Source organism: Gallus gallus, chromosome 13, assembly GCF_016699485.2.
Source record: "Gallus gallus isolate bGalGal1 chromosome 13, bGalGal1.mat.broiler.GRCg7b, whole genome shotgun sequence".
Classification (NCBI taxonomy): Eukaryota; Metazoa; Chordata; class Aves; order Galliformes; family Phasianidae; genus Gallus; species Gallus gallus.
In genome coordinates, this window is record NC_052544.1 from 9659594 (window position 1) to 9677902 (window position 18309).

The window sequence follows — 18309 nt, forward strand, 5'->3', positions numbered from 1 at the left end:
AAACAAATGCACAGCATGTTCCAAAAAAGAAACCCTATTTTATATCCCACGGCTTATGCTTTAGTATACTGGGCATGGTACAGCATTGACACATTATTTGAGAGATACTATTCTAAGCAGAGTAATTCAGATTATATGAGACATCGACTAGATGAGTGGCCTCATGCAGTGAGTGTCCTTAGATGCAAAGCAGCTGTTAGAAATGTTGCTGACTGTAACCTTGCCATTGAAGGCAGGTCTATTTAGTGTTGCCATCAGGCTGACAGGCACGCTCAGAAGCTGGCATTTGTCTGCAGTGATGCTACTAAATTAAGATGGTTTTTGCCAGTCTCCTGCCAGTGCTCACCCTGATAGAAGTATTTATGACTTAGGTCTTGCTTGTTTCTCTTTTGCCTCTGCCTTACCAGGGATTTTTCACTGATTTTTAAATTAAAGGAAATAAATCTTGTCTGTCATTAACAAGTGAAGCATCTTGATGTGACCTTTGGAAAAAATGATTATGTAATTCATTTTTCTCTCTCTGCTTTCCACAGCATGTCTCACCTCTTATAGGACGGTTTGTTCCTTTTGCTGCTGTTGCTGCTGCTAACTGCATTAATATTCCACTAATGAGACAAAGGTAGGGAAAGGCATAAAAATCACTCATTCTAAAAGAAAGGATGTTATTGAGTTCTTAGATCAGCAAGGTACTGAAAAAAGAACGTTATATTATGTTTAGTTTGTTTCAGAACCTTGCAAAAACCTCGGGCATGATCTTGTTTTAATTGATTGACTGTGACATGTGTAAAATAGAATGTTCTCATTCTCTTTAGCTAAGTATCTGTTTAGTTCTTCAGCCTTAGATCTCAGTAACCAACTACCTGTCCTTCAAGACTTGATCACGTGGGCCCTTTTGATACAAACTGCACTTTGGGAAAAATATAATAATTTCAGAAATGGTGTTGCAAATCCCACATGCAGAAGTTAGTCATAGAAGTTGGTATTCACAGTTCTATTTAATCTTTTGAGATTGCAAAAAATATGCACTTTCTCAGTAACAAAGCTTCATATATATTCTAATTTGGCAAGAAGTAAGAATAGAAATGCGGGGGGGAAAAGCATCCTCTTACAAACACATGGTTGTGAGCAAAAAAAGGGAGTATTCTCATGTTTATGTTCATGGTGAAGTTGAACCTATGGTAGTATTTCCTATAAAAGATGAGAAGAACTAAGGCACTAAGGCAGTCATCAGTATAACTGCCCTTCTGTCTGCTTCTCACTCTCCGAAAGGTGCTTCACTGTATGTGAGCTTTGCTCAAGTGCAGGATTGTGTGTTAAAACTCTGATAGACAATAATGCAAATACAGAAATGTAGTTTGCTTTGTGCATTCTGGTATACTTCCAAATATGTTCATGGTGGTTAACATGAAAACCCAGGCTAGAATGCCAGAGAATTGTTTTAGTTCAATGAAACTAATCTGCCTCTATTCCCTTCTCCTTTCTGTGTACTACAGAAACAACAGATCTCAGAATACATGTGGCCAGGCTCAGATGTCAGACATATTACAAATATTCAGTTGTTCACTTTTTATCATATTTTGCCCAAAATCTTTCTCTACTTTTTGAAGATTTTGCTCCAAACATGGGTAATAAAGAGCTTAATTTTTCCAGTCAAAAATCTTAAAGAGGAGAAACATGACAAAAAAAAAAGCAAATAAATGCACATCAGTCTCTGTTGTATTATTCTTACTCAACAGGGAACTCAAGTTTGGAATCCCCATCACAGATGAGAATGGAAACAGACTGGGTGAATCAACAAAAGCAGCTCAGCAGGCAATTACTCAGGTGGTTATATCAAGGATCCTTATGGCTGCTCCTGGCATGGGTAAGAACAAGTTCAGTCGTATACAGCTCCTGGTTGTAAGTTCCTACTGTGACAGAGAGCTTAAGTTCTATGGAAGTGATTTTTCTCAGAGGCCAAATTATCCTACAGTTATGCATATAGTATTTACATTTGTTAAATTTAAAAGTCTGCATCTCTTACTGAAAAACATTCACAGTCTGTTATACTGACGTGCAACAGAACGGTTCCTGTGGTGCTTGCGTAGAAATTACGCAGATAGCAAAGGATTGGTAGCAAATTCTGCTTGAGTGGAACTGGTTTACTGAAGCTGTGTGCTTTGACCAGTACTGAGCTACTGAGCTCAGGTTTAGTTACCTGTGAAATTAGAAGTTCCACTTACTGGGAGAGTCTACTTATGTATATAGCAATCCAATATCTCTTAATGGTGATGTGAAATGAAAGCTCAGTTAATGACAGACAGCTGTGAAAACTGAATTACAGTGTTAGCTCATCTATACAGAAGAGTAAATCCATGTGCCTTTATCTCCAAGGTTGATGTGTTTTTTGTTTTTTTCTCATTTGCAGCAATTCCTCCCTTTATAATGAACACACTGGAAAAGAGAGCGTTTTTAAAGGTTAGTCTTAGATAATCTCTGTACATGTATTTCACATACTAAGTTAATATTTTCATGCATTTAAAATAGTTTAAGTCTTGGTATTCTCCTCCAGAGCACTCCTGGAGGACATCGTTGTAGAGTGTACTTTACAGCTGTCGTTTTCTTCCTCTTTCACAGATAGAGGTATCTTAGTTCTTTTAATCTTAAAGGGCATGAAGAAATTACTCACTTATTCTGTTATTCTGGTAATTATGCATAAAATGCAGTTTTTCCTAGTAAAGAGACTTTCCTCTTACCAAGACTTGGAGTACAGCTTGTCTGAAAAGTAGCAAAAACTTGTGTAGTTCTTTTTTTCCCCAAAATACCAATGAAGGAAACTTTGCTCAGCTGCTGTAGTAGCATTTTGAGTTTGAAAATAATAGTGATGACAAAAATGCCTTTTTCAAATGATCCTGTAAAACAAACTGGATGTGTGAGTACGGGGTAGATGTGGGATGTGGATGTGGCATCAAAGATGACGTTTTCCCTGAATTCTACTGTTGCTCAAGTAGTGTGAAGTCAAATCTGGTGTTGTAAATGTATGAACTAAACCAGCATGGTACTGTGTGTGCAAAAGATGGTAAAGAACAATAACGAAATTAATTAAATAGTTGCTTAAATTTGGACAAACAGTATTTGGATGAGAAGATACAGCCAGGACCACTCCTTAGCAGTAAAGAGAATTCTGTCTTTGACTGTTGATATCACTGATTTACTTGCTTGTATAGCTCCAGACAAACTCTCTGCCTGGGAGACATGCTGGGCAAGCTGGGAATGATAGCCTAAGTGGATCTGCTTGCTCCCTGTTAGGTCAGAGTTTCCAAACCCTCCACTGGAAAAGTGCTTTGGGCAGCAGCTGGGAGGGCGAGCAGAGGAAACTGCCCATTTCTATTGGTTTGTCTATGATAAAACTTGCTAAAATACTGTAATTTTATTACTTCTTATCTTCACACTTCTTGTGCGTGGTTAGATAACCTGGTTACGTGCATCATTTGAAAGTGCTTGTGTCTTAGTAGATAAATGGGGCATCAGGAAAACATGCCAGGTGTCTCCCAATTGCAAGAAAAACCCTTGTTTTCCTGAATTTCCTGATTTCTGTTGCTTTTTTTCCACTCCTGTTAGCAAAAAATGCTGTTGCTGCTGAGAATGTAAAAGTAGGAAATGTGGTGTTTGAATTTTAGAATTAAAGTCTATGTTGCTTTTATCTCATTCAAGAGGTGAAGCTGCGGTGCTTCCACATACACTGACTTGTTTGTGGTGTAAGGAGCCCTGTACTGATTGGACTCCATGGCTGTTGACCCATTCCCTGTTGGCAAAATAACTTGAAGTGGCTTGTGATACTGTTATGTCCTTGAGAATGTATTACTTGAGCATTATTAATGCCAATACCATTAACTCAAGTGACAAATACATGACCTTTGTGAAGAAGATGTGAAAATTCTCAGGGTTTGAAGACAAATATCTGTTGTCGTTTGTGTGGTATCAACATAAGAGTGTTGTGAATTTTTCAGATCAGCAAAAATGAGCCATTTCTTCAGTGACTGCTCAGTGGTCTTTGGTACCATCATGACTGTTCATGCTCACCTGTTGCTCCCCCTCAGCCTCAAAGACTGAGCAGAGGCGAAACGCTGCTCTACAGGTCATCAGTGGTAACACTTGGTAGAGATTAGCATTAAAGCCTTTAAGGAGTGAGCTGCATTTCTAACAAGCAGCTTCTGCACATTCTCCTGAGGTTTCAGAAGCACCATCCCATTTGCAGTATTGCAATACCATCCACACGAGCTTTACTAACTCATTTTTCTTAGTCTTTGCTTTGCGTGTCATCAGCACTCTTGGAAAAAAACTACTTGTAAGCTTGCCAAAGCCTATCAAAGCAACGTGCAGGGCCAGAAAAGTCAAAAGTCTGTTAAATGAGGAGCATAGAACGATGTTCTGCAGTAAGATAGAGAGAGGTAAATACTTCTGGACTGCTGGTCTCAGTGATAGCAGTGAGCCATCCTTTCTTCTTTAGAATAAGATGTAGGTTCTGTAGTACTACTCCATTTTCTGACATAGTTTTGCATGAGGATATTTCACTTATAGCACTAATATAGCTTACAGTATTCCCAAAAGTTATTGCTAGAAAATGATTCAAAAACATTTTTAAAACACAAACTTGCTGGTTCAAGAAGAATCCTAATTCTTGACCAGAAAACTAAAAATTTGGTTTTATGTATATGCTGCTTTTGCTTTTGATTTCAGCAGTTGCTTTGACTGCACTTTGAGGAATTAAGCAATGCAGTGACTACTGATGGTGAGGCTGTATGCTGCCTGTAAACTGCACATATTGGCTAGCTCCACATGGAACCAAATCATTATTATATTTGCTGCAACAGAAGGATCCATTAGGAACCCTGCTCTAAGGGACAGGGTTTATCGATTTGTTTAGTCACAGATAACCTTTCCCCATGGGAAATAAAACATATACATGTTTCATAGAAACGTCTGAAAATCCCGAGGGAAACTGAAGCTTTAAATTAGATTGCTACTCTCACACCCTCAGCAACTGTTTCTCTCTGGTTCTGCATACTATATTGATTCCAGAAACTTCCTCTTATGCCTTTAAAACAAACTTCTTCAAGTCTCTTAGTTTGTAACTAACATGCATATTCAAAGCTCTTACAAAACTAGAACAGAGCCTTTTCTTCTTTCAGATATCATTCTTGAATGTCTTACGCCTTAGATCGTTCCACGCTTTCCTTCTTTAGCTGTTGTTTCATTTAGTCATGTTCTTGTGAACAGGCGTAGCTACCCTGAGAGCTGGCACAGTTGGGGATCGAGCAGTAAAATAAGCAGGAAAAATCTGATTTGGGCTTTTGTTTGTTTGCTCCATTTCTCCATTTTGTTTGCTATTGTTTCTCCACTTTCTCTTTGCACTAACTGCCAAAGATGCCTCGAAGTCATCTGGAATTTAAATCCTAATTCATCTGAAATTGCCTTCTTTCCTATTTAAATACATCTTTTAACAGACTAAATTCTTTTGCCATCTTGTACTTCTCTATTTTGCCTTTGTAAGGACGTGCAGCCTGCATTTGAGACCTGCTTTATCATTTTAAATCATTCTCTAGGCAGTCAGTGACCTTCTAGTGTCAGTGTTTTACCATCGCCCTTAATTAGTGCCACCTGGTAAAACTCTTGGAAAATTAAAAGCTATAATTCAGATCAAGCACCTTGGCAAAACTTGTTCCTGCAAATAGCTGTTAGTATTGTCTATGTTCAGAGACACTTCTCTTTTTCAGAATAATGACCAACTCAGGTGAAGGCTTGAAACCAATATCTGTTACTATCGTGGTGCCCTTTAAGTCTTTTCAGTTATAGAAGTGTTTGGGGCTTTTCTTCTACATATCTTCCACTGCAGTTCTCAGCATCCCTCTCCTTTAATTCTCCCTGTATACAGGAGCCAGTTGCTGTACCGAGTTTTTGTGTTCCCAGCTAAGCATAGGATGATGACTTTGGTAACTGCTGTCCCTCACCTGTGAGCTGTGACTCCCACAGTCCAATTTCTGATCTTCCCCTGTCAGCCATGGAGTCTCTTGCCATCGGAATTCTCCCAGTATATAAAATTTAAAGCATTTTGAGTGAATTTATTTCAAGAGAGAGTCAAAGGCGTACTTAGTGGATTGTCAGAACAATGGAGCACAGCTGAATTCAGTCTTTACCCTTCTTACTGTTGCTTTTTCCATCTATTATCTATTGTTGCAGGTTATTGCTGAATTGTGCAGTTCTTTCTGTATTCATTTCTGGATTACAGGTTAACACCAGGAAGAAGAAGAAAAGAGGAACAGTGTTCTACATCATTTCTTTCTCTCAGGCTCTGGAGAAAGCTTCATACAAGGCTTGGTTACCACTGCTTAGACCTTACTTAGCACCAGCTTTATCACACTGAGTTTTCTGAATTTCCTTCTTCTATCTCACCTGTCAAATACTGCCTGTCTTTTGTTCACTGGTTTCTCCTGTAATTTCTACATCTTGAATAATGCCTCTTGCAGAAAAACATCACCACTGTTGAGAATATCGCCCACCATAACACTTTCTTACTCATTAGCTCATTTGTTTAAAAATCAGCTTCCTGCTATCATATCATTTGTGGTGTACATTCTGCTTATTAAAGACACTGATTTTACTGTAACAAAACAGAAAAAGCTCTGCATAGAAATGATATTTTACCAGATCTGGTTTTATTTCATTAGCAATTTCAACTAGAATTCTAACCTGGGCTGGGGGAGGGGATTCCTAAACCATCCAAAGACCCATAAGAAAACTATGCTATTTCTTGGTGTATGTTCAAGTTTTGCAGGAGTTTCAGTACTGTAGGGTATGCTATAAAGAAAAAGAGTCTATATATTGTGGGGTGCTTTCTCAGCTTTGTCCCTTTAGTCCCTCTAGTTTTTTTCCTTAAGAGATGAACACTTGCAGAACTGGACTGTATTGGGCTGTGTGCTTAACGGTTAAATTCCTACTCATCAAATCATACCATAAGACAGGAGGAAGGGCTATCAATTCCTTGATATCTCCCTTATTTTTGGTTGGCAGGTACAATGGGCTGTTGCCCACAAAGCAAAGTTGCAATTGTGAGTCAAAGCCAGTTGATGGAATGGAGGAGAGAGCTACAGCCAAATTTCCCTGTGCCCTCAGGAGGTCTGCCAGTGCATTCCAGCAGCACCACTCCCAACTTGCTAGCTATTGTGGGCTTACATGACTCACAGAGGTTCAGGTCAGGATCAGTTCATAAGTAAAACAGTCGGTCACCTACTGTAGTTTCTAAGGGACACTCAGAATAAGTGTACGCTGATAGCAAGAAAGCTCTGATACTTGGAAGATGTTGGAATAAGGCTTTCAAACCATAGCCCAAGCTTAAGGTATGCTGGTAATTGTTTTACATGACGAAAGGAAAACGGACTTTTTTAGGTGCAGGTTGTCCCTTCCAATGCAAGTTTCCGTGGTGGGAAGAGGAATAAAAGGATGCCCTACTCACTGTGTATATTTTATTTTTAACAGAGGTTTCCATGGATGAGTGCTCCCATTCAAGTTGGATTAGTTGGATTCTGGTGAGTGCCTGCTTTGGATTGTCTGCTGTTTCAAAGGTGTAACTGCAGGGGTTGTTTTTTAAGAAAGTAGCATTTGCATTTTGCATAGAGGTTAAAAAAAAAATCTACATGTGTTGAAGCAATACAGACAAGAAGCTGCAGAAATGATATATTCTTCCACTGATCTGAGAAATTGAAATGAAGTGCTGCAGTCTCCACATCTGTGGCTGATAAAAACTGATACCACTGTTAAAAAGGAAGCAGTTAAAGAAGCTGGCAGGAAAAAAAAAAAGCAGGGGGCATGGAAGAGGAAATGGAGTGACAGGAAAAGCTGCAAGCAGCTTGATTTTTAAAGAGATGCTTTAGCTGCTGCCTCCATAAACAGTAATTGTAAATTAATCCTGAGTTTTGAGTTCTTGAAACATCTGGTTAATGGAAGGTTTCATTTGCTGTTGTCTAGCACCTTATGTTGTCACATATAGCAGTGCAAAGCACTGAGGGGACATCAGATGGAAGTTTTATACACATTCATAAGGATATTAGTTGTGTGTTTAAGTACTACATAATACATAAAGGATTTCATAAGTATAATGTAGTGAGATATTTGTTATTTTTCATTGAACTGTACCTCACTATCTATGCCAAAACAAAAGAGCTTTGTGCTTAGAAGACTAAAATCTCACATTTTCTTTTAGCACCCTAAACATTGTACACCTGTTTTTGTCCTTAGCCTTGTGTTTGCAACTCCTCTGTGTTGTGCATTGTTTCCTCAAAAAAGGTACGTATTATTTTACGTTATTTTTTCTTTAATGTTGCACTTCAATGCATGCAGGATACTGCAAAGAGACACAAACAAGTTGTCATTGCCTCCCAGAGCATACAGTCTCAATATCCATATAATATGATAAACATGAGAATATTTAGAAAAGTAGCAATGAATAACATTGTTATTAATGTAGTCTGAACCATCTGTTTAAGTCCAGTAAGGTTATGGCTTCATTAAGTACAGTCAGATCCCATTTTATTCTTAGCTAGAAACTTCCCTGGTTACAGAGAACAGCACTTGACTATATGTGCTTGATTGGTTTTTTCCATCAATATAAACTGCTCAGTATAAAAAACTGTCTTAAAAAGAAAAAAACTCTCCATAGCTCAGATAAGAATGAAATCTGGATGAGTTAACTTCAGTTGGAGGTAACTCAAATTGCAGAATATAGTAGAAACAGGGTCTTATCTATTCAACTTATCCATCATTGTTATTTAGTAATTGTTAGAATTACAAGTTGACAAGCTGCCAAATGTAGCTTAAAAGATGCAAGCTGGAGCTGAATTGGTTAAAATAGCAACTGAAATAGCTTTTGACTTCCAGAAAACAATACCTAATTCTCCTCTGATTTAATGGAATACTACAAAGCAGTTTTGGCTGTTTTCATGCCTGGCATAGGAAAGAGAGTTGTGCTAAAAGAGTACCACCAGGCTACCTTGAGACTGCTTAGAAACTAGCAAACCAGCTAGCACAGAACTCTCACAGCACTCCTCTACTGTGATAGCTCTTGATTCTAACCAGTTCTCTCAACTTCACAGAAAGATTAGATCTCAAACTGTCTTTAGAAAATCGCAGCTGTTTATGTGATCTGGCAGCTAAATTCACTTTTGTGCGTGATGAATAAAAACTGAATAAAATCAGATAGTAAGTTAAACAGGTAAAATACATTGTTTTATGAAAAACATCCTTAAGAAGAACAGCTTCTATTGACAGAGACAACCTTAAGCAACTCCTTAGATTTCTACCTTCATGATAGTAGGAACTCAGCTGTTTCTTTAAGGTATGGAACATCTTTCCCACCTTTTACATGGGAGATTCTTTTGTCTGATCTGTGAAGCATGATTCCTTTATGAGGAGTTTTCAATTTTTTTATAAACTTTCCACAACCTAGGAATTTTAAAGAGATGCATCAGTCTTATTTTACAATCAAGTGCTTGTTATTTATAACCATTTTAATTGTTTCTTTTGCTCAGTTCTATGTCTGTAACACGCTTGGAGCCAGACTTGCAAGCAAAGATCCAGGAGAACAGCCCTGAACTAGAACGTGTGTACTTTAATAAAGGATTATAATTCAAGGAAGGGAGAATATCTTACAAGGAGGATCTTGTGAGCTTATTTTTATGTGCCAACATTGATGAAGAGAACTCACTTGAACTGGTCCTTCTGTTAAACCACACTTCGATCATCTGCATTGTTTTATACTTAATCTTTCCTCACTGTAGTGTTTAAATTACAGAAGGTCATTTTGTCCACTTTGGTATTGATTAAAACTCTTAACCATACATATGCAGAAATGTTTACATAAGCTCTCAAGCAGCTACAATAATAAGCACACAAAGAAGAGAAGCTATGATATTGGATGTGCCACCTGTTCCAGTAATGGGGAGGCAGGGATGCCTTTCCAAGAAGTCATAGAGCAACTGATCGAAGTTGCCACCCTCGGGTAGCAGCAGGACGGGGAGCTGAACGTGTCAGAAGGTTGTGCAGGAAGGGCTTTTTGCCAGGAGGTTGGTTAGGTTGCAGGTTTTCCCTGTTGGCACAGAACCGTTTCTTTAGAGTAGACATTGGAGGAGCCTGGAGCTTGTGTACAGTGTGATACTGTTCAGCAATGCAAGCTGCTTTCTTCCGCAGATCCAGTTTTACCAGCATCATGTTGTTCTGCAGTTCTGCCAGTGTTTGGTCCTGAAAAATGAACAGCAGTATATTTAGAAATGCAACAAATGTACAAATGTAACTGCTTGGTTATTGATGAGCTGAAGACTCTGCTGAAGTTCACTAACCAGCATGCTAAATAAGGCCATACAGAAAAGGCTCCTACTGTCACCAGTATAGCAGTTCAGTAACAAAATGGAAACAGTGATGCTAAGAAAAAAACAATCCATCATGCTGTAAACATGCTGCCATAGCAACTGTGGTGGAGCACAGTGGATAAAGGAATGAGAACTCTGAATTCTGCTTTAAGTGCAAGCTGTCAGGTGGCTGAACAGAAACAGTTGGGTCTCCTTTGGAAAGTTAAATATGCAGTATGACTCAGCCACTAGAAAAAATTAGCAGTATAGCTCCCTTAATGTAACAGGTATTTATGTGTCTAAAGAATAAGTCATTTATATTTGCAGCTACAAGAATCTAGGTCTATCTACTGATTATATCAAAGTACATAAACAAATACCCCACTGCAACAAAAGATAACTCATTACCTGTCTAGTTAGGATGTCATCACATGTACAAAGGGCTTCTCGAAGTTTCCCTGCACCTGTACTGTGGCAGCACGCCCTCTCTGCAGACTGAAGAGATTCCCCAAGTTTTTGTAATTCTGAGCGCAGCAATCTCACATTCTACAAGAGAGTTAAAGTGAGCTGTTGTATTAACACTGTTGTAGAAACAAAGCTGCCCTGAGGTAATCCAAACATGCAGTACTGAGTGAGGTACACTGGGATCACTAGCACTGGCATCTTCCACATCTGTGCTCAAGGTTTACTTTCAGAATGCTGTCAACCAGTTATTTAAAGCCTTGGAGATAGCAGCTCCAAATATATTTTTACTGGCAAGCACTTTGGTGTGGAAGAGTTTCTTTCTCTAACGGAGATAGAGTTACCTTCTGTCCATCCTCCAGTTTCTTGTCTACATCCACAGTAATGGGTTTGGCAGAGGGAGGTGGCTCCAGTAGTCTCTGGTACTTGCGCAACTCTAAGAACAGACAAATTAGTGAGCAAGAGCTCATTCATAGGTTTTTCTTAAAGTCTGGACTGCCCTTGAGACCAGCTGCCACAGATAAACTGAGAAGATCTCAGGCTTCCAGTTTAAACAGAGGAACTTTAGATTTTGAACTACATGAGCCTGCCTTACCTGATGATGTTGTATTCAGCTCCATTTGACACTGCTCCAGTTTGGCCTTAGTATCTGTCAGCTCCTGTTGCAGAGCACACGAGGCAGCCACTCGCTTCGATCGACGCAAGCCTTGCTCTGAGTCCCTTTGCTTAGCATCCAGTTTTTGTTTTGCCTCTTGCAGAGCAGCTTGGAGCTCTTCAATCTTCTCATCACGCTCCTTGAAGCAAGTTTGTTTGAAAATTAAGCAAGGTTTTCTTAATACAGCTTTAGTTCCCTTAGATTTTCAGGTTCTTTTTTCCACAAGACATTCTCCATCGTACATTGCACACATTGGATACAGCATTTAATGCCCTTTAAGGGAAGATAGTGAACCCACTTCTTGAGAATCTAAACCATTTTTCCAGCCTCTCTACAGCACATGTTAATTTGCATCTTCAGAGAGGGCCACTCTCATATGATGAGAGCTATAGACAGGCCTGTATCCTTCACAACTACAGTTAAGAAGAGAAATTCACAGAACTGATATGAATTTGAAGATTGCAAGGCAAGCCACTAGCAAAAATAATAAAGGGACAAAGGATTATGTTGGGCAAATAGAGGAATAAAAAGCATTATACATTAATTCCCAGATTAAGGGTTGAAAATCTGAAAGTCCAACTAAGTACAAAATAGTCAAGAAATGAGAATTTACAAGAATTGTGGATCAAGTTATCAAGTATTAGCACAGCACAGAAAAAACCTGATATTTATTCTCAGTCTGTGTAACCACCATCTTCCTGGACAAACCTGGATTTCTTCCTGGTAGTAGTCAGTCAGTGACTCCTTCAGGTTATTCAGTTTATCCTCATACAGTTCCTCCAGCAGTTCCTTCTGGGCATCAATGTGTTGGCTACAAAGAAAGCAAACAACTATCTGCATCTTGATCTGATAGCCCTTGGTACCATAGCACACCCTGAACACAGGGAGATCGATCAGCCTCAGCTGTACCTCCACCATTGCTCCTTCTGCTGCATGCTCTCCAGCATCTCATTGCAGATCTCTGTACGGAGACGTATTTCTAGTTGTAGTTTCTCCTGCCTCTCTTGCACCAGCAGTTCTCGTGCAGCTTCCACTACACGCAACAAGTCCTGGAACAAACAAACTCCCTTGCCCACACTGCACATCAGAATTAAGACCTAAAGAAAACAAACTAGCTGATCCTGTATCTGTAATGCAGGGGGTAACCTAGGTCTAGGATGGTTTTAGTCACTTGGAAAAACAAGTTGGTAGGTTTGTTCCCAGTTCCTTTCCCATGAGGTGGTTTAAACACCACTCCAACTGGATCTGTCTCCATAAGCAGCTTGCTATACTGCACTGCCCAAGGCTGCACATGCCTTTGCTACCCTGATACATTACAACTCAAATCGCTGTATTTCTTCCACCCTCCTCTATCTTTCAGCTATTCCAGCTGCCCACTTTGAGTATCCTGAAAGTCTGATTATTTTTCCTCAGTTTAGCCAACAGTTTTAGTAATTCTCTGAACAAGATTTCCCTTATAGAAGAGACATTATAGGTCTGCACCTGAGCTCTTACTGTCCTTGTTCCACAAATGGACAAGTGCCTTTAAGCACGTGCTTCAGATTTTGAGTAACTGTGGATGGGATATCTTCCACAGATTGCCAATTTACAGTGTTCTAGGATCACATCTTTGAGGTTTTCTGTCATCTTTTGCACCAAGTTCCAAGACCCACCTCCCAGGTTAATGTTTAGTCATATTCTTGCTTTTCTATCACTAAAAGTTGTAAAATAAATCACAACCCACCTCTCTCTCATAAACAGAGACATCTGCTTCATCTTCACTATCTTCTGTTTTCACTTCTTCCTTCTCTGTAGCCTCCGAACCTTGGCTGGTTCGCCTGCTGTGCTCTTTGATAATTGATTGTATGGATGGAAGTCCCAGCTTCGTGGGAGGGGCCTGCACAAGCTGAAGGGAAAAAGGCTATCATTACTGGTCCATAAAGCCTGGAGGCTACAAAGCCTTTAAACATGGCACTTCTCTGCATGCTGTCAAACTTCTCTATTTAGCAGAATTTGGAATTACTGCGGAGTTAACACAGGGAAGGAGTGCCTGCCTTCTGATAGGAAGTGACCCATTCCCACAGGGGTAGGCATCCTGAGCATGTCACAATGCTACTGTTACTTACCTGGCTGGCAATGGCTGAGAACTTGGCTACATACAGAGTTTCATCGTATGTAGATGCACACTGATTAATGTTAACAATCATACAAGAGCGCCCACGTCCAGTGAAGAAACCCTGGAACACACGGGTTAGCTTGCTGTCCCGGAAGGGAACCACAATCTGCTTCAGTCTATGGGGAGAGACAAGAATGAGTCCATAGGAAAAGCAAGACAGCCTTCCCAAACCCTCCCCTCTGAAGTTCCGGGTACTTACTTGGATTGCTGCTTCTGACGGAGGGCAGTGATGCAGCGACCCAACGTATGGAGGGAAGTATTGATGTTGTTTGCTTCTTTCATTCGGTCCCCACTTTTCTGGTCTTTGCAGCGCTCTGATCCCGCAAGGTCACACAGGGATAGCCTGAAAAAAAATGGAGATGCTATCACCTGACCCACCATGTTTGTGCTGTTCTCACCAGGTTTACAATTCAGACACCTTGCAATCCCTTTCCCCTGCTCACTCCCAGCTTCATCAGGAGGACAAAGAAAGCTCCTTTGGGATACATTAGGTAGGTCTTTCTGTCTAGCAACAGCCCAAGTGTAAGGATTAAACAAGATAAGAACAGCGTGAGCTTAGTGACACATTCAAAGATCCTCAAGACAGCCAGTTTCCAGATGCTGAGCCAACTCATGTCCAGATAGCTGTCTGAAAACCAGGCAGCAGCCTCAGTTAAATCAGCCCTGCTGTAAGGGCAAAGTTACTCATGCTTACTTTTAAAGAGCTTAAGCTCTATCTCAAGTCATATTTTGCAGTACTCCTCAATAAAGCCCTCCCCACTATCAGTTCCAAGCCTAAAGAGTGGAAACATTCACTCCTTCCAAGTGTTTCCCACAAAATCTTCCTTAAGATACTTCCCAGATCCACAGTAACAGTTCTAAAAAGTCCAGAGAGAATACCCACAAATCCTAGGAAGCATGGAACTCACTCGCTGATTTTGGGAACAATTTCACTGCCACCTCCTTGCAAATGCAGAATTCGAATGGAGAAGATACTGTGACTGTAAAAGAAGCATGCAGGCATTTAAAAAAAAGAAAGAAGTGAGATGTAACATTTAAAAGCTTCTTAGAACTTCTTAGTTCTAAGAAATGTCCCCTCCCACCCCAGACCTGCGACTGGAGTTCTGGTTCATGTGGGTGCTAGCAAAACTCTGGTTTTTCCGACCCAGTTTCAGGAGCTTCCAGGCCTCGTCAGCATCACGGACATTGATCCAGTTTAGATCTGGAAAAGCAGGCACGCATCAGGCATGGCAGTTAGGGGACCATAGCGTTTCCCTGATATTAATAAGCTTCACATCCTCTTTATCCAGGCATCAGAAACTTCTGAGGGGCCAGAGGACATTGTGCTCCCCAGCATATCACTGCTAAGCCATCCACTCCATCCTTAAGTCCTCCTCAGGTGTGATCCACCTAGAGGCCCACTGTTAACATCTTTCAGGTAAATACCTTTCACATAGGGGTTGCCAGTCTGGTCTTCACAGAGCCGCAGTGTCTGCCTCTTGCGGTTCTGGCCAGGGAGGGCTGGTTCTAACAAGTCATAGATTAACTCATTGTAAATCTCAAAGAAGGAGACCCAGATGGAGAACTGCACATCTCCTGTGGTGCTGAGTGAAATACGATCCAAGTCAGCCCAACGAGGGCCCAATTCTGGGGAGGAAAGAAAAAAAAAAAAATCTCATGACTGCAGTCTTTCAAAGGTCAGATCTGAGTGGTTCAGGAATAGAAGTGTCCTTCTTCAGTAGTAACACCACCCCACACTCAAAGCTATTCTACATACCTCCTGCTGTTTGGACATACGCAACTACCTACGCCCAATCACATAGTATTAAATTCCCTATAACAGTATCTTTTTGTGCAAGGACTGCCTATATACTTGATCTCAACTCAAGAAGCACAAGATATTTCAGACAAACTCTTCTGACATGTTTTAAGCCTTGTTACTCCCTGCTTTTGGGGAACTACTAGCTGAGTAGGTATCCAATTTGACAATCTGGATACAAGTGGTCAGAGTGATATCTCAGTGCAGCACCTCGCTCTGCCTTCCCACCAGGGCCTCAATCACTGCTTCAGGCCATGACTCAACATTTATGCTACAGGAGTCATAGTCTTTCAAATGGAAAATCTGTGAGACTGTAACACCTTTGCTTCTTTACCGAACAGCACAGCATCTAGATAGCCATTGCCCTTTTCTTCCTCTGTTCCTCCAACAGGCAGGTGGTACAAAATAGGTTTCCAGACATACCTTCTGCCTGGCTGATGTCTGAATGGCTGGTAAATTGGCTGGATGAAGAGAGGCCAGCAACTCCACTGTCAAAGCTGCCACTGTTGGTGGCCTGAAGCTGCGATTCAGCACTATAACTCCTTTTCAGTGGTGTTAACAGCTCCTCCTAGAAGGGAGGAAAAAAAACCCATGACCAGATGATCTGACATCATTCATTCCCTAGTAAACCTCCTAGAAGCAACATATTTACCTCCCACACACCCCCTCGCAGCATGCTCTGTTTCTTGGTCTCTTCCTGCCGAACCTGCTTGCTGTCTAGCCAGATCACTTCATTGCAGAGTGAAGGCTTCAGGTCCATGGCTTGGTACAGACGGTCCCCCACACTATTGAAGATAACAGCTAAGGAACGAGGCAGAATCCCACCATCTTTGATGCTGCCTGAAGAAAGAGCATGAAGCTATGGATTCAACAGAAATGTGGAAGCACACAGCTACTTCAAATGTCTGCTACCACTTCATTCTCCCCTTACCCTGAATGGTGTGAGTCTTCCCTGAATTGGTGTTGCCATAAGTGTAAACCAGCCAGTTCTGCCCATTCAGTACATCCTTTACCACCTGTTTCATTGTTTCATCAAAAAACAATTTCTGCCCCACATCTGGTCCAAAGATCTGCAAAAAAAAAAACAACCACAGAACCTTAAGTAGATCTTTCCTGTTTTTAGACTGCAGCTGATTGTTTAAATAATACTGCTCAGTCTGTAATGGAGCCCTCCATCCTTCATCACTACAAACAAACCTATCAGTAATTCCAGTCCAAGAGCCCTATAAAAACAGACTGTTCACTTGCTTAGTCCAGTAACATAAAATATTATTACAGCCTTTAGCATGTTTAGATCTTTATTAACAAAATAAGAGTTTGGCATTTGCTGCTGAGGCTTGCAGAATCTACTCCAAAATATATATATAAAAATATGGAAAAATCAGAAATGAGTAGAGAATTGTACAAGAGAACACAGCTCACACAGAGTACTGGTATTGCTAGTAATAAGGCAGCTTTTTAAGTTGTATTATTGGTTTAAGCTCAAAACCATCTTAATGGGGTTAATTGTGGTTGTCTGTCCCAGTTACCTACCTGAGTGAAAGAGAACCTATGTGCTGCTTGTCCCACTCCACGTTCTGTGCTCCGCATGGTGAAGGAGTCTTTTGGGGCTTTTAGAAGAAGGGTCTCTGAATTCTCAATGCAGACACAACCCTGAAAGAAAAATTGAAACTCCATTATTGCAATGGCTTACAAGAGGTTATGACATGACAGCAAAGGAAAATTGGTTCTCCCAGTAAGGACACAGGCAACTTCTTTATCAAGGATCTCACCTGATCTTCCCCTTTTTCCAGCTCTGTAGGTTTCAGGGGCCGAACTCTCACATACACCTTCAGTTTTCCATTAACATCTTCAGCAATAGCCTGCAAAATTCGCACAGGTTAAACACGGCAGCCAGAGTTGCAATAACAGCTCTCTGCGGAGCCCAGAACACCAACAGGAATCACTGCTTGGAAGACACACAGCTCCCTAAAGAGTTGCTCAGTAATTAACAGACGCCTCATGGCTCCCAAGGGTCCCAAAACCACCAGAACATCTTTTCATATGTTTCCACATACACCAACACATCTTTGGTTTATGTAGTGAACCAGGACAAGAATCCAAAGACGTGACACCAAACCCAGCCCCAGAACTGAACACCACACTAAGGGGCATCCATTAACTGTGCCCCTCACTAGTAGGTTGCTGGTAGCAAGAGCTGCTCCGCCTAAAGCAGAGACTCTTCTGAAGAGCCTCTACTGACCGTGCAGCACAACCATTTGGTGCTGTGTGCAGAATGCAGCCCTCACGAGACACAGCACTGCTCGGTGCGGGGCAGAACGGCTCCAGCCTCACCTGCTGGGAGCCCTCGAGATTGGGGGAGATGGCGGAGAACTCGGACAGGAGGTCCTTGCGTACATCAGCACCAAACCCCGTCGCTGTGGATTCCAGAACGGGGGAGGCCGCAGCACCATCGTCGTCAGAGAACAGCCCCGGGGAGACGAGCCCCTGCTCCATGGCGTCCCACACGGCTCCTGAGGAAAAAGCGGCACAGGGCGATGTCAGAACAGCGGCCCGCCGGGCCCGCCCGCTTCCCACGAGCATATAACCCCGACCCGCTCCCTCTTCACACACGCACGCCAAGGCAGGCCGCAACACAGGGCTCCGCCACGCGCTGTTCCCCACCCCTCAGCCGCACGAAAGACGCCGCTCACCAGACAGACCCCCACAAACGAACAAACCCAACCCCACCTCGCGGCCGCTGCTGTTGGGGTTTCAAACCTCGCCGCCCGCCCGCTCCGCCAATGGCAGCCCGGGGCCGCGTGCCCACCAATCAGAGGCCGCGTTGCGACCGGATGAGCGGAGCCTGAGCGCGAGGGGA

The 18309-nt window shown here is 41.6% G+C and overlaps 2 protein-coding genes across 8 annotated transcripts in view; one reads left to right on the plus strand and one right to left on the minus strand.

Annotated features, from left to right (window-relative positions):
* SFXN1 (sideroflexin 1) overlaps positions 1-9872 on the plus strand; it is a 35171-nt gene extending 25299 nt beyond the window's left edge. For 2 of the 5 annotated variants that reach the window (XM_025154842.3, XM_046900346.1), the window contains exons 6-11: positions 534-619; positions 1737-1864; positions 2408-2457; positions 7516-7565; positions 8275-8322; positions 9564-9683. In XM_025154842.3, the coding sequence (XP_025010610.3) occupies positions 534-619; positions 1737-1864; positions 2408-2457; positions 7516-7565; positions 8275-8322; positions 9564-9660 (459 nt within the window). In that variant the 3' untranslated portion in view covers positions 9661-9683. 5 annotated transcript variants of the gene reach the window in all.
* Positions 8333-18205, minus strand: KIF20A (kinesin family member 20A). Of its 3 annotated transcripts, none has more exons than NM_001012783.2 (19): positions 18143-18205; positions 17784-17962; positions 17222-17311; positions 16983-17102; positions 16381-16519; positions 16102-16289; positions 15873-16017; positions 15077-15277; positions 14741-14852; positions 14560-14631; positions 13851-13994; positions 13602-13767; positions 13220-13381; positions 12406-12545; positions 12205-12307; positions 11437-11635; positions 11186-11277; positions 10788-10925; positions 8333-10272 (listed from the first exon to the last, which is right to left on the minus strand). In NM_001012783.2, the coding sequence occupies exons 2-19, from the start codon at positions 17943-17945 to the stop codon at positions 10000-10002; spliced, it is 2646 nt and encodes an 881-aa protein (NP_001012801.2). In that variant the 5' UTR covers positions 17946-17962; positions 18143-18205; the 3' UTR covers positions 8333-9999. The 3 variants fall into 3 exon arrangements, with proteins under 3 accessions (NP_001012801.2, XP_040502825.1, XP_040502826.1); XM_040646891.2 differs by having other exon boundaries at positions 9624-10272; positions 18180-18205; XM_040646892.2 differs by having other exon boundaries at positions 9624-10272; positions 18067-18180.
* Positions 18206-18309: the final 104 nt, after the last annotated feature.

What these genes read in the sequence shown, in the direction of transcription:
- KIF20A (NM_001012783.2), bottom strand. Translation starts at nt 17,945, where the DNA reads ATGGAGCAGGGGCTCGTCTCCCCGGGGCTGTTCTCTGACGACGATGGT. An exon ending in AGACATCAGCCAGGCAGAAG is followed by an intron (nt 15,278 to 15,872) that starts GTATGTCTGGAA and finishes TTTCCTCCCCAG; the next exon opens with AATTGGGCCCTCGTTGGGCT. An exon ending in CGTCAGAAGCAGCAATCCAA is followed by an intron (nt 13,768 to 13,850) that starts GTAAGTACCCGG and finishes CTCTCCCCATAG; the next exon opens with ACTGAAGCAGATTGTGGTTC.